Genomic DNA, 15,930 nt, shown 5'->3' with positions numbered 1-15,930 from the left:
AGAAATAAAACCTGAAAGTTCTGGTTAAAAACCCAGTTAAATCTGCTGTCTTCTGTCTTTACTTTTCCTTAATGAACAGATGGAAACCAGCAATAACCATCTGGGTAAAGCAGCAATAGCTGTAAAGCACAATAATTCCACAAAAATACACTAACAGGGTCACTTAAGTGTTTCTCTAATTGTCTCTTGCCCGTGACCTTTTTCAAAGATCTCAGATGAAAAAACAAAACCAAAACAACTTATGAAAGATCCTTTGGCATCTCTGACAGAGTCACAATTTGATCCTGTATCCTGGGGAAATTCCACTTGGGGAACAACATTCTGCCTTCCCAGATTTCCCCCTACTTCCCCCCGACCTCCCAGGAAGAACATCCAGCTTTCCATGCTCCACGACAAAATTGATTATCCCTGAACGAGCAGTAAAACTAAACCATTCCTGTACTTGCCATGCAGCAAATGTTTTGGAATCCTTCAAGATCAAAGCCACTCTATTAATAAACTTATATTTTTATATTCCTTGCAGCTGAAAAATCCAATTAAAACACTACAGTGACCTTTTACCAGAGAACGACTGTCACAGCGAGGACAGGATCAGAAGACACCCGAAGCAGGGTTCCAGCAAAAATGGGATAGACAGGAAAAGAGACTCTTGCAGTTGTTTTACTTCAGTCACTGGGGTGGTAAAGGGTGGCCTAATTCAATAGGAAGATCTGAGAGGCTTTTATTAGGTCTCCCAAGTAGTGTAACTGACAGTTAAACAAACAAAGTGTCAGGCCTTAAGTCAGCATTTAGAAAGTAAATTTATAATGAAGAGCTGACAATCAAGACACTGTACAAAGGGGCTGCTGCCAACCAACAACTTTAAAAAAAAAAAGGCAGCTAGATATGGAATGAATATTTCTTACCATTGAAATTAACTTCACAACTGGTTGGTAAAATGATTACAGCAAATAAATAGGGCACAAAACACTATGAAGTGTGACTGCAGTTTGCCATGACATCCCTGGAAGCAAGGCAAGAGCACTGGATCCCAGCCCAGCAGCAGTGGCTGTGCTCTCCCACACCAGGCATCCCCACTGCCTCACCAGCTCCCATCTCATCCACTTCATGCACAAAATGCACCCAAAAAATGACAACTAACACACAGAGCCATCATCTCCTGGTATCAGGAGCTTTCACCCTGGCAGGAGAAAGCCTCTAACCCCAATTCCTGCCATCACCTTTCACCAGCCAGGATCCTGGCAGCCATCAGGAGTGCAAAGCCAGGAGCTGGAGACACAACAACCTTTGGCACACAGGCAGCAGCCAAGCACAGAAAGCACCTTTCCAACCCAGCAGGCTGTGCTGCATGGCCAAGCAGAGAGTGCTGCAGTCCCACAGGAACTTTTCAGCCCTTGCAGTGGAGTTAATTTTTAAGAAGATGGCACGTAAAACAGCTCTGGGGCACAGTGACCACTTTCTAAGATCCTGAAATCAATCTGAACTATTAAATTCTTTTTCTAATCCCAGTTAAAGTAGGTTTTCACAGTTCCAATTTTAGACTTCAAGTTCTATTTACAGGACAGAAAATCCCAGATAGTGACACTAATCAAGTTTTACTTAGCTTGGCATATTAAAGAACTAACTATTCTCAGGATATGCCAGAACATCTCAGATGCTAACAGATTTTAATTTATCATCTAAACCAAGCTGATCACAGCACAGTGTGTGTGATGTTTTAATAATTTGTGCTGTATTTAACACATCACTCCAAGAAAAAAATCCCACACAGTTCTGGTCTCACTCGCTGATGGCCTGGAGCACAGCAAAGGCCTCACAGAGAGAAAAAATGAGTATCACAAGTTGTACAGAAGAACTCAGCTGTTACAATAAAACTTTCCAGCCATGGGACTGACCAAAACTCTGCCTGCTCTTAAAAGAAAACATGAAATCACCTCCTCCTTATGAACATGGACACAAAAAACCACTGGACATAAAACTGAGAGCGTGGCTTAGTAAGACAGTTTAATTTGATTCAAATTCTGACCTAAACTAGGGAATTAATCCTCAGTCCTGCAGGGGTGAAGGACTGTCAGTAACACTGATGGCCCCCAGAGTCTGGCAGGACCAGGAAAGTACAAAAATAAAATTCTTACAAAGTACAGAATAAATTCTTAGAGAACAATTCTTCCCTCCTTACTGTCTGCTTCATCCTGGGAAGCAAGAGCACAGCACCCCCTGAGCTCACCCCTACAGGGCCACAAGTATCCACTCACTTTTGGCAGGAATGAAAAAAAGACATTCTGAGTTTCAAGTGGTAATTAAGAGTATAAAGTACATTTGCCTAAAAAAACAGACAAATGTGCAGTGAACAGAGGCAGAGAGAGGAGCTGAGGACACAATATGAGCAAGCTGCCCTTTTCCAGCATCTCAAGAATTTCTGCATTCCAAAGAAAACGTGCAGAAACCTATAAGCAAAAGAAAACTAGAGCTCCTGCAAGAGGCAGGGCAAGAAGGGAAGGGAGGAGAAACCAGTGCACTCAACTGTATTTTTTAAACCCATGAAACACTTGCACTCACCTAAAAGAAACTGAGGTTACAATTGTGTAAACAGCTCAGCACAAAAGTCTCTCCACAGAAAATCAATTGCAAGACTACTGGCTCCTTGTTTTTAAATGTTTAATATTATCCCATCCCCACAATTAATATCAGAACAGCAGCGATGCTCAGACCAGACATACCAAAGCAAAGCTGAGTTTTATCAATATTAACACACACAGATCTGCAGCAGAAAACAGATATGTAGCTCACTGACAAAATTAACATTCTGGTGTTTCAGATCCTAGACAAAGGATACATTTTATTTATGGATGAAAATGAAGCAAACATCTTTAAGTGACAACATGATACAAATTTACTTTGACGTGAACATGCAATAAAACGTGTAAACACCCAATAAAAATAAAATGAAAAATAATTACAGACAAGACACAAGTATAAATTTTATTGAGCTACTGTGACAACATTTGTGTGTCACATCAACGAAATAACAAGAAACTGAATGGAATTGATTAGAAACATGAGATAAAGGCAGAGATGAGAGGCTGCTGAACTAGGATGGAGAGATTCATCTTTGCTCACAAGTTAACTCTGGGCTGGGCAGAAAGGGCAGCTCCTTCAGCCAAGCTCAGCCAGAAACTCTGACTACACACGAGCTAAAACTTCAGCACATGCAGCAATGCTCACTGGGTGTTGTGCTAAACAGGGATAAAGTTCATCCACCTCTGCCAAGCTCAGGGAGCCAGGAGCACAGCCCCAGCATGGAGCAGGACACAAGCAGGAGATGGATATTCCTGATGGCACAAGCAGCAGAGATAAAGCAAACCCCCAACATCACTGACAGCACAAGCAGGCTGCTGGTGCACTACGGAGCCTGGGTAATTTGAATAAAAAGGAAAAGTTGAAAGAAAAGGTTTCAAGCTACCCCATCCTATGTGTTTGGTGAGCTATGAATTTCAGCCTTCAAGTACAGGTGCAGCACATGTAAGGACTGCTCTGCACATCCCCTCTCTCTCCTCTCTTTGGCCATCCAGGGGGCTCAAAGGCTCCCTGTCCTTAAAACTTACTGTCCTTAAAACCACCAGAGCGTGGCTTGGGATGGAAGATCCTCCCTGCCCCTGGCTGGCAGAGCCTGGCCTGTCCTGCTGGAACAGGGAGCTGTTTCAAACCTTGGGCTGAAGCTTGAAATGATGCAACCACAAACTGCTGAATTTTTAATTCAACATTCATGTCGCTGGCTGCCTATAATGTAAATTTTAAACAGCCTTCAATATACAGAGAAATCTGAAAGGAAACTTGATAAATTGTACATTACACCAAACAACAGTGAGGTATGTTTTAAAGTGAGAGTGTGTCTATGTATGAGTAACTCTAGATTATAACTTTATAACCAAGGGCAAGAAACATTTTTTCCAGTGATTTAGTACCAATCATTCTCAATATTCTTTTAGGACAACCAACATATTCATTTCTGTAAAAATGAATATGTTTTTTCATATTCATTTCTGTAGAAATTGTTTCCAGCAACAGCCTGAAAAGCACCTACAAATCAGCACATTAAAAATACTGAGAACAAAGGTGTAGAAAATGTAACCACTGAGTCTTGTTTATCCACAAGTCAGAATTAAGTAGCAGCAAAACTCAACAGTAACTGCTAACTCACAATCTTGTATCTCAGAGAGGGGCTGGGAGCACTATCAGTGTTTCCCAGATGGAGAAGGAAACCAGTGCAGGCAAGGGAAGTGTTCAGGGGATGGGGCAGCTCCTGGCAGTGGTTCTGCAACTCCCAACTCATCTGAGGGTCACTGCCACCTCCTGACTGTGCTCACACTGAATCTGAAGCAGTTCAAGGCTCTGGTGTCAGCACCACTGCCCCAAGTGATGCTCACATGCAGACATCTTTGAAGGGCTCATACACACCAGCTTTAGCTCAGCCTTGGTAAAAGAAATCTTTTGTTTTCTTTAGAACATTGGTTCAGCAACACCATGAAACCACAAACACCTACAAGAGATACTGAGAGCAGAAGGAGCAAGATTTAACCCATCAAACTTCCACTGCATTTCATCATCTTCAACCTTCCCTTTTGGCTTTGCAGTTTTGTTTCTACAGGAATAAGCCAGGGCATTTCCACTCAAAACACACAAGCCTTTGCCATCTAAGATATAGCTAGTCTGAGTCTTCATTAAAAAAAAAAAAAAAGAAAATAAAAAGGCAAAAGCTATGAAATTCCCTGGTTTTTTTGCCCTCACCTTTATTTTTCAGTAAGAACAATGAGAATGCTTCTCCTGTTCATAATACCTGAAAATATCATGCAGGTGGAGAGAAAGCTAACAGGAAACACAAACCCTTGATGGTCACAGGGCAACACTAAAAACTGCCAGTGCACTCTGAAGTCAAACCATCACCTCAGCATCTCATGGAGAGATTTTCCCAGGATGTTCCCATAAGGACAGCCTGGAGGCAAATCCCAGGTGATCTAAAGTGAGGAAGGGCAGGTGAGGTTGATTTGGTGGCAGCACTACAGCCAGGCATTTGTTGGGAGACCCACCACAGTGCCCTGTACACTGCCTAATATTTATATAAAGGCTAAAATAAGCTCTCTTCTTCCAACTGCCCTGCAAGAAGTTTCATTTCCAAGTCCTAGGTTTATGCTCACTCCTTACCTCCTTCCTTTCTTCACCACTTCCCTCTCCCCCTCCACTCCTTTAAGCACTGTCACTTCCCCCACACCACTTGGTTTAATTTTTACTTCCCTCTAACATTGCTGCCCTCAGCCAGTCACACGTGAGCCACAGACAGAAACCAACATTTCTCAGCAAGGACAGACCTCTGCAATGTGTCAGAACTGCTCCTGCACACACCCTCCCCAAGCCCATAAAAGCAATCCCACGGTGACGTGATAGAGCAGCAGCACTGGACCATCCCACCTCCACAGCTCGAGGGATGTGATAAAATGTTTCCAGGAATCAGACCATGGCTTGGTCTCACCTGAATTCCCACGTGCAGTGCAAACCTGGGCTCACCTATACAAAATCACTGGATTCAGCAAGAGGAATGGTCACGTTCCTATGGGATTTGTGCAGCCATTTAGCCATATTGTATCCTATCATTCACAGAAAGCTTGTGCTGGCACTCCAGATGCTGCAGTCTCCAGGCTTGCTCATTCACTAAGGTACATTTCCACACAAAAGAGCAGAGCCACAGGATCTGCTCAGCTCTGATGTGTGAGCTCCTCTGAAAAGCCTCCGAGACAGCCATGGCCTACATCCGTACGTGCCTCAAAGTGCTCACAACCAGAGGCACAAAGCTATGGGGGAATTCAAAGCATCTAAACAGCAGCTTAAAATACTTCTGTGCATCTGCTTTTGAGCCTTTCAAAAACGAGTAATCTTCACCTCTGTCTTCCCAGAGCAGATCACTGGGGTCCATGAGGAGGAGGAGGATGAGCAGCACCCCAGCTGCCCTCCCTGCTCCCCAGGAAAGGCAGCATAGCTCCAGCCCCCACAGAAACTTCCTTATTGCCCCAACTGCCGACAAAGAAATCAAATTATTGCAAAGCAAGGGGACAAGTGAATTGTCAGGGAGGCAAAAGCTGTTAGACATTAGTGTGACAGGCTCCAGCTGCAAACCCCTGCCTCCTGTAGCACACACACAGGAGCTGTCGGGCACCTCCCGCCTTTAACACCTTCATACCAAAAATTATCTTTATTCAGGGTAAATGTTTAACTCTGCTAAGTCACAGGAGGTGCAAGTAACAGTGCAGTAAGAACTGCAGTGTCTTGCTAGAGACAGAACAGGAGCACAACCAGAGTACAGTGGTGGATCTACTGCAAATTCCTTACTGCCTAGTGCTTTCCTGGAAATCCAAATCACTGTTGGACAGGAGTGGAGACCTTTGTTACACCAACAACCGACACCCAACTGTGTTTAATCTTTTATAAAAACTAAACATCCAACAATCTGTCTGCATGCCACGTTCTGCACAATCCAACCAGTGCAATAGCTTGTATTTTCTTCATTATAACTGCCAATAAAGGCAGAAATCACTGATTTGCCTTGTCAAACCAGAGACAACAAAAACAAGCCGAGAACATATGTCACAAAATGAGTAGGATTTATCTTATGTTCACTAATTTAAGGGCACTATTTCTGACTGTGAGGTCCAAGTTTCTCCCATCTCTCCTGGTACTTTCAACACCACGTGTGAGCACTCCAGTACAAGTCTCTTCATCCAACATTCCTTGCCTTCTGCAAACAATCCCATTTCAGCTTTCCCCCTCTCATCCTCAAATCTTTCTCCCCACTCCAGCAGAGAGAAACACTGTCACTATATTCCCAACACAGAAAACATTGTATTTTTCAAGGCCTTCCCAAAAAGGATATGGGAAAGAACCAAGCACAGGTGCAGGAAAAAACCTGGATACACAAGATGGGAACTTACCACCCTGCTTACATAGAAAGGCCTACAAGTGCACACTGCCTGCTTAGTGCCTTAAAAAATACCAATCATCCACACATGTGTCTGTTTTCTACCCAATAAATAAACTGCCTTTATTCTCAGCCTCAGTGTGATCAAACTGAAACTCTGCATTATGCATTTTTCTACATCCACTTTTTGCATTACAAATCAACTTGCAAATAAAGAATAACTGTTCACTGGAATTTTAGACCGCATGTAATTTCTTCTCTAGAAAATGTTTCACCCATTACTTATTTTGTATTGTTACATAGAGCCAACCAGTGTGATTTTTCTTCAGAAAACCCCCAGCCATTACCATATCCCAAATCCTCCCTACTGCACTTCTCAATACATCATCCAATTAACCACAGACTTGGCACTAGAGCAGAGTGACCGAAGCACGCAGTGACTCTGCCACATTTCTGATGGGCATTATTTCATTGCAGGAATAGAACAAGGGATAGAAAAGCTCTCAGAGATTTATTCCCAAGGAACAGGACTCAAGGAATCCTATGAAAGACAAGTCCTTGTGCCAGAAGTACATCAAGGGCCTTTCTTCTGGTATGTCATGTGTGGTGGGTGTCCAGGGACACCACCCTGACCACCACAAGCTGCCAAAGCTTTCCTGCTGTGATTGCTCTTGGAGTATCTTGGCAGCAGTGTCCTGGCACTGCCATCCCTCCCTTCCTGCAGGAACACCCAGCTGCCTTCACCTCTCCTCTCCGAGCAGCTGAGGGGAGCAGAAATGCGCCTACAGCAGCTGGAGACTTCTCTCCACATGCACATTCAGCTACCACTACAAAGAGAGAACCACTGACTACTTTTAGGACAGAAACAATTCTACAGTGACCTGCACAGATATCCAAATGAAACACTCAGACCTGATCACTAATTCCACTGCTGATGAAGCATACAAACTCCTCCACACATCAGCTTGTGCTCTGGTACCATCAGACCCAACTAAACAATGCCAACAACTCCACCTGTTTCTAATTTAGTAACAGAAGTACTTCAGTATTTAAAGGCTATTCATTACAACTTAGTTTTTTCAGATTTTGTTACAGATTTTATAAGATCAATGGTTTAACCTAAACAATTAGTCACAGCCTGCACAGAACTAATATTCTATCCTTATTTAAATCATATATGATGCAATACCAGGATGAGATTTTAAAGAACAAACACATTAGCAAGATTTGCCTTTAGATTTTCATTCCCCAGCTTGATGGTAACAAGTTCTGCCATTCTGCTCAAAAGCAATAAGGAACTGTACTTTCTATCAGAATGTGAGCCTGTCCTAAAAAGCTACAATGACACTTTGAGAACTTGTGTTTATTGTCAAAATAACTAGAGATAGTTTAAGTTTTCAAAGGGTATTAACTTCTTCCATTTGTCTTCAGATGCAACTCAGAGCTGTGGCTCAAGCTAGACTTACTCCTGCTGGTCAGAAAGACCAGCTGCCTCCTCTGCTATTGATATATACACCCAAATTCAGAAATACTAAGCAAGCTGTCAAGGAGAGCTGCATGCTCTGCCCACGGGAACACGATGCTCCTTTCCTGTTCTCCAGCAAAAGGTTGTTTTTAGAGTGAAGGTGATGGGGACACCAAAAACTACAACCAAACCAGGACCAGGGAACAGCAGGTTACCTTCACGCTGCTGATCTGATTCCAATCACACAACTGCTTCCAGACAGGACGTGCAGCTTTAACTGCAGGGCAGCAGCATCTCTCCAGTGATTTCACCTGCATTTACTGCCACAGCACTCACTGTTTGAGGGGCTGTTTTCTCTGAGCACTGCAACTCCCTCCCCATCACACATGGGTCCATCTACCACCACACAGCACATTGAGGCAGCAATGCCATGCCTGTTTCAGCTTCTTTAGAAATCATGCCAGCCTTGACTACAGAAAAGGGTTAATGTTCAGCTGCGTGCCTTGCAGGTACAGTCTCCAGTGAAGAGCCCTGTTTGATACCTGTAGGAAGCTGCCATTTTTGCATCTCATATTCCATTTGTGAACAGACCTTTTTGTTCTTTAATCCAAGTTCTGAATTATTTAATCCTGTCTCCAACACTTGAAACATCTTTCCCTATAAACAAGGGGTTATTTAGCGAAAGGAAATAAATAATTTAAAAAGTCAGACCCTAAAGTGTTCCTGGCTCTGTTTTTAATTAATATTGATACAATCTGGAGAGACCTGCTGCTTAATATTACAAGGCAGGTCGAAGCTCATCAACAGTTAAACATCTCCTTCCAAGAGAAGGTGGAAGAGGAAGTTGGGAGCAGCCGGGTATGCGGCGCTGGCTGCCAGCGATCCGGGACTGCCCAGTCCCAGCTCCTCACAACTTTCTCATGCACACAGAGCTTCAAAGCCTTCACACCCTGAGCTCCACGAGCTGGAGTTCTGCAGGGCTCAGGTGGAATTGTGTTAAGCATAAATCCTCCAGGCTTTCATGCTGGAACAGAGCGTACGCGGAAGTATTTTTACTTTCTACAATTCCACGCTCGAAATACGGCAGGGCAAGCGAAGGACAGGGACGGAGGGAGGCATGGACACCTCTGTGGGACTGAACTTCATCCCTGGGAATGATAGTTTTTATAGCACATTGCTTCATCTGCAAGTGGGAGTAAATATTACACTACCTCTTGGTGCAGATGGGTGGGTAAAAAAAGAAAATAATAAATAAAAGCTAATTTGAAACAAATTAACTATTCTGCATAGGGAGGAAGGTATTCTCTCCCTCCCCGGTCACTCCAGGGCTCTCTGCAGACAGAGTGCATGCAAAGTTAACAAACTCTGCGCTGCTCACAGCCTGCCTGCTGAACCTGCCAACAGGTGAACAGCCTCAATCCGCAGCACGGATAAATAATCACCAGTCCTCAAAAGCAGGTAATGAATATTGTTCAAACAACTCTAAGCTGGCGTTACCAGAATGCTTCAAAGGAGAAGCTACAAGCTGTTCAAGTCAGACTGTCACATTTAGTCTGCAAAAACGAGATTAAGGTTTGTACAGTGATACTCCACAACAGGTTTTACAGTATGCACAGAAATTAAATTATGATAAAAGTGAGCTATTTTTTACTAAAAACAGAATAGAACAATCTATCAAAATGCCATTTGGCTGTGTTCATTACATTTTAGAATTTAATTTACATGATAGATACTTTAGCATAATATGTATTAATCAATAAGCATTTCTGAAGGCTTTATTTTTATAGGCAATATTTAGACTTGTTCACCGTTAAATGTAATGCCACAGCAGCGATGTTCAGAGCGTTTATTTTCCTATGCTAAGCAAGTACAGCCACACGTACACAGAGGCAAAAGCAAAAGTCCACAATTAGAGATGTCAGACCTTGTTTAACTACATCTTAATTTAATCCATTTTATTTTATACAATTCTACATCTGGATCTCATTTTCCGTATTCCTGTAGGTATTCCGGGTCACTATTAAGAACCCTTTCAAGTTAGCAAAGTTCAGCCAAGTCTACCTTAATCCAAAACCCTTAAAAGAAACAATAAAACGCGAAAGGGGCTGGAAGACGACAGAGAAACCTGAAACAAAACGCTACTTTACCCCACCTCCTTATGCACCTGAAAGTCGGAAGGGACCGGCCTCCCAGCACAGCTCCCACGCAGCACTTCCCCTTTCGGGGGCTGCTGGGGTGGGAGTTTTGAATATTATATATATACATATATAAAATATCGCTCCCGCACGCCCGGCCGAGGGGAAGGGAGGGCGGCAGGACCCGGGTCCCGCTGCCGGCCCCCTGCGAGCATCCCCTCACCTCCAGCGGGAATGCGGCTCTGCCCAGCATCAGCGCACCATCCCTCCGCCTGCCGCAGCCTCCGGCCGGCTCCACCGCCGCCGCCGCGGGGGCCAGGGTGGGCAGCCGCCGGCTTTCGAGCCAATTTATTTAAACGGGAGGCAGCGGCGGGTTTGGAGAGGCAGGGCAGCGCCTTCCTGCGCCAATCAACTGGGAGACACGCGTGTTGCAATCCCATTCACGGCGGGAGCAGCACCGATACAGCGTCTGACAACCCCCCCGGCCCGCCCCGGCCTTATCTGTAGCCCGGCAACTCAATTAAACCGTGGGGCCGCAATTCCCCCGGGGACGCTCCCCCGGGCCAGGGGGAGGGCGGCCGGTCTGCGAGGACTTTCCCTCGCAGGAAACGGCACTTCTGGGCTCTCCCGAGCCAGCACAGTAAAGCATCAATATTCCGCTCATCTGTCAGATCCTGGACAGCAGGAGAGGCTGGAGAGCCCGTGAATTATGTAACGTGCCCTCCCGCCACCGCGGGAGATACGTCGCGATGCCCCCCGCCGGCCGGGACGCCCCCGCGCCCCTCCCCGCGCCCGGCGCTGCCGCTGCCCTCCCGAGCCCCCCTCTCCGCGCACCGGGCGCTCGCCCCTTCCCACCCCGCGGGACCCTCCGCCGCTCGCTCCCTCCCAGCCGGCCGGCGCCCCCGCGTCCCCTCCCCTGGCGGCCCGGCGCGGTGCCCGCGGCGGTCGCAGGGCGGCGGCCGGAGCCCCGCGCCCGGCGGAGCGGAGCGGAGCAGAGCGGAGCGAGGGCCGGCACCCCGCGGCGGCGGCGGGGAGCGCCCGCCCGCCCGGCCGGCACCACAGCGCCCCCAGCCCCCGCCGCTCCGCGCCTGCACCGCCAGCCCGCCCGGCGCCCCCACACAAAGTCCCAGCACTCGGTAAACTTTCCCCGGCTCCCGGCGGAGGAAAAGCGGCGGGGACGCGGCGGCGGGAAGGGGGCAGGCGGCGGGGAGGGAGAGGGAGGAGGCGGGCGGGGGATGAACGGCGGCCGCCGGGAGTCCCGCCGCGCCCGCCGCCCCGCACGGCCCCGCCGCCGGGGGGGAGCGCGGAGCGGGGAAAGAGCAGCCCGGGACGGAGCGGGCGAAGCGGCGGCAGCCCCGGCAGCGGCGGCTCCGGCGCCATCTTGGGCTGATCGATGAATTGAACAAAGAGGATCAATTTCCGATGGGGCCGGTGATCGATGGCGGGGGGGGCGGAGGGAGCGGAGCGCCGCGGCCGGGCGGAGCGGGGGGTTCCCTTTAGGCGGCGCGGGCCGGCAGCGGGAGGAGGAGGGGGAGGCCGGGCCCGAGGGAAGGCGGAGAAGGGAGGGAGGGGGGGGTCCGGCGGCGCGGCCCGGCCGGTGCGGCGAGCGGGGGAGCCTGACCTGCAGCTGCTGTAAATCAAAGCGCTTCCAATATTGAAACATCGATCCCACATTGGCCGCCATCTTGAGACATATTGAGACAGAGTGAGCGGCTGATAGAGAGAGAGGGGCTGGAGTTCAGGAGCCGGGAGGGAGGGGGAGGGAGGGAGGGAGGGAGGGAGAGAGGGAGGGAGCCGGCGGGAGGGGGGAGGAGGGGCGGGGGGGCAAGGGGGAGGGAGGCGGGCAGGGAGCGCCCAAATCCCGGCCTGGAGCCCGCCCGGAACACGGACTCAGCCCGCGCGCTCGCGGGGGGGGGGGGGGGGGGGTGAAGGGGCGCCGCGCCCGCGCGCTCGCGGTGACCCCGCACCCCCGCCCCGCGGGGACAGCGCGGGGAGGGCACGCGGGACACGCGGGGACAGCGCGCGGCCGTGCGGGGACAGGCGCGCGGAGCGCGGGGGGATGCGGGGACAGCCGCGCGGGGCGGGGGAACGCGGGGACAGCGGTGCCGGGAGGTGCGGGGGGATACGGCACGGCGGGGATGCGGACACGGCCGGGCGTGGCGGGGGGATGCGGACACGGCCGGGCAGCGCGGGGATGCCGGGCCGGGGGGATGCGGAGCGGTGCGGGGACAGCCGCGCGGTGCGGGAGGGGTGCGGGTTCATGGCAGCGCATCGCCCGGCGAATGGTGCCCGGAGCGGCGGCGCGGGGGGAGCCCGCTCGGGGAGCCGCGGGGCTAAAATTAGCCAAGTGCAGAGAGTTAAGGGGAAACAACAATGAAAAAGTGCATCGGGGGCAGCGGGTTCCCGGTGTCCGGGGCAGTCCGGGAGCGCCTGGAACGGGATTTCTTCGGCGCGGACAGGCGCTCCCTGCCAGGGCCGGTGCCGCCGGCCGCTGCCGAGGGGACACGGATCGCACGGAGGTTGGAAAATCAGATCCCAGCCCCGCGCAGGATAGCCATAGAAACGGAGATTAAAAGGATGGAATAACTTATTTTGTTCTAAACAATTATGTTGCTATAAATACGAATATTTTCCTTGTTCCCTTCCTGAAAAGCACAGAACATTTTAGCAGGCTCATCTCTTAACAAAACAAACCAGCCTGCAGATACCTCTCACCCCTCGAAATCATTCCCTGTTTTTACGGGGAAATGGGCAAACCAACGGTCTGTACCTGTCCCCTCTGGAATCAATAAACTGCACGGTATTTTTCCAAATACAGCTACTTTTGCTGTTTTGCACTTCATCTGTAAAAGGAAAATCTCTCTTCCCCCCCAAGTGAGCGACTGTAGATTTTTTTTCTCAAATTGTATTTGATCACCGAGTGAATTTAGTGCTCGCTCAAGTCCGTGGGCTGACTGCTTGGAAATGGCTCTGCCTGTCTTTGGAGAAGTTACGGCAGAGACAGCAGAGACAGCGGCAGAGCAATTGCCACAGATTATTTCCCAATCTGCTGCCGGCCTCCTTTGGAAGAGCACCATCATTTCAGCCTCCATTTCCACTTTTTGCTGAGGCTGCTGCTTACAAAGATACTAATTGCGATGGCGGGTTTTATGTTAATGGGTTCCACGTAATGATCAGCCCGACGACTCCAGACCTTCAGCTTGTTGGTTGGCTGTGCTGGGAATAAAACTAATGGCATTTGGTTATGAAAATGTCAGACCTCTGAGTGGTGATCTAAACTGGGGGCCCAATGGGACCGAAATCCAAGAGCCTCCACATGACTGCCATGGGGCTGGACCCAGGGATGCCCTTGGAGAAGGAAACTCCTTCTCCCCCAGAAGTGCCATGCTTTGAGGGAGGGCAGCTCCTTGCTGGGATGATGCTGGAGAGGATTGGGGTGCCTGGCTGGGGTACCCCCCGCTCTGGGGAGAGGGTGTGGGGTGCTCGGAGCGACAGCCGGGGATGGAGCTGCGCGAGCCTCCGAATTCTGACTGACGCCGTAACCGGTTTGGTTGCTCTAAAATAGGATTTTAATCCTGGGAAGCATCATTTCACATTCCAGTGATCTAATCAAAATCCTTTCCTCTAATCTCTCCATGGTCCCCCCTTTCTAGATGAAAGAGGCTGGAGTTCCTGTCTTCACCCTTTCTCCGCTGCCTCCCTGTTCTACCAGTCTGTTCTGTGTCCAGGCAACTGCAAAAAGACATTTCAAAGGCTCCTGCCGTGCCATGTAGATGTTTTCTCTTGTTAGTTTGGACTGCAGGTGTGTAAGCCTCAAGGATGAAGTATCGTGGTGCTGTTTTAGGTTCGGGGCACACAGTCATGGCACAATAAATCACATAGGAACGCTCCGCTTTGAACGCGCGCGCACAGAAAAGGGAAAAGAAAAAAGCATCTGACCTGAATCATTTTCTGGAAACACATCTGGTTAAAATCCAAAGTTTTAAATTGAGTAATATTTTAAAATACATTTGGTAGGTATTAAATTACAGTGTTATATCTGGTAATATTTATGATACTAATGTGTTAAGCGGAGGTTTATATCTGTCAAGAAATATGAATGATTGTCATATGGGGTAACAAATGAATCCTGATATAAATAACATTCTATGATATTTTTAACATTATTGTAGTCTTTTTTTTTTTTTTGCAGAAGTTACATTATTGCCAATTTGAAATAAAAGCTCTGTGGCTGCATACCAAAGCTTTTAGCTATGTAATTTTGAATAAGTATAAAGCAGTACGGCTGATTTGGGGAATTACTGAGAAACCTTAACTCTGCTGGAAGACAAATGCTGAGCACCTATAATTCCTATTGTCTTCCATGCAGGATCAAGTCCCTCTGTGGCAGCAAGCCCAAGGAAATCTTGCTTGACAGCTCTGTTTTCTCAAAGTGCTGCATTTCTTCGGGCTGGATTCTGCAAAGATCCTGCAGGCTACAGAGCTCCTTGGAGCAAGTGATAATGTGCTTTGTGTTCCTGCTGAAATGTACCTGTGTACAATGGGAGAGGGAGCTTGGAAAACTGGATGCACCCTGGCAGGAAGAGATGGTTAGAATAAAGTTTTCTTGGGTTATTATGTTTTGAGGAATCATTCTCATCTGTTCGTTTGAGGAAGATTTTTCTAAAGTTAAATTTGATCTGTGTAAATGCTAACTTCTTTCAGTGGGCACTATCAGAGCACTGAAAAAGGAAGCACAGTGGATTTGAAGTTTAAATCTCAAATTGTGGCAGCAACTAGTACTACTTGATACATCCAAAAATAATTTTAAGTCTGTTGTACAGATTTCTTTTTAGGAATTGGGTGAAAATCACATTAAAATATGTTGCCAAGGTCTCACTGATACAGCTCTTTAATGAACATATTTGCACTTTGGACTATCGCAGGAAATTATTCTTGTGATTCTTAATGTCATCATCTGGAATACTGCGGAAAATGGATCTTTATTCCAAAGGTCCCAAACTGTTGGGAACAGTTCCCTAGCATGGCTGCTGCCCTGGGCATCAGTCTGCATTCATGAGGATATTTTGGACAGTGAGTCCAGTATTGATCACTGCACTTGGCTTTCTCTTTGCCTTAAAGAACCTGGTTGATTTTCTTGGCCAGGACATTGAAAGATGAGGTGCTGCTTCTCCCAGCACCTGTAACTTTTGGGTCACTTCTCCGAGGATTCTTGTGTCTTTTTCTTCTCATTTTCATGTAAACTGGCTCCCAAATTTATATCAGTGTCCCTAGAAGAGTTCCTCCAGAGCCTTCTCTGTACCCCTGTCTGCTCCTTGTCCAGCCCCTTCCCTCCTCACTTAATGGCTCCCATCTTTCCATTT

The 15,930-nt window shown here is 48.0% G+C and overlaps 1 protein-coding gene across 7 annotated transcripts in view; it reads right to left on the bottom strand.

The window, feature by feature from the left end:
- Positions 1–12,328, bottom strand: part of CUX1 (cut like homeobox 1) — a 269,325-nt gene extending 256,997 nt beyond the window's left edge. For all 7 annotated transcript variants that reach the window (XM_059866198.1, XM_059866191.1, XM_059866192.1 and 4 more), the window contains exon 1: positions 12,189–12,328. In XM_059866198.1, coding sequence (XP_059722181.1) covers positions 12,189–12,251 — 63 coding nt within the window. In that variant the 5' untranslated portion in view covers positions 12,252–12,328. The remainder of the gene's footprint in view (positions 1–12,188) is intronic.
- Positions 12,329–15,930: the final 3,602 nt, after the last annotated feature.

This window comes from Haemorhous mexicanus, chromosome 22 (assembly GCF_027477595.1).
Source record: "Haemorhous mexicanus isolate bHaeMex1 chromosome 22, bHaeMex1.pri, whole genome shotgun sequence".
Classification (NCBI taxonomy): Eukaryota; Metazoa; Chordata; class Aves; order Passeriformes; family Fringillidae; genus Haemorhous; species Haemorhous mexicanus.
This window is presented reverse-complemented; position numbering and strand designations above follow the sequence as displayed.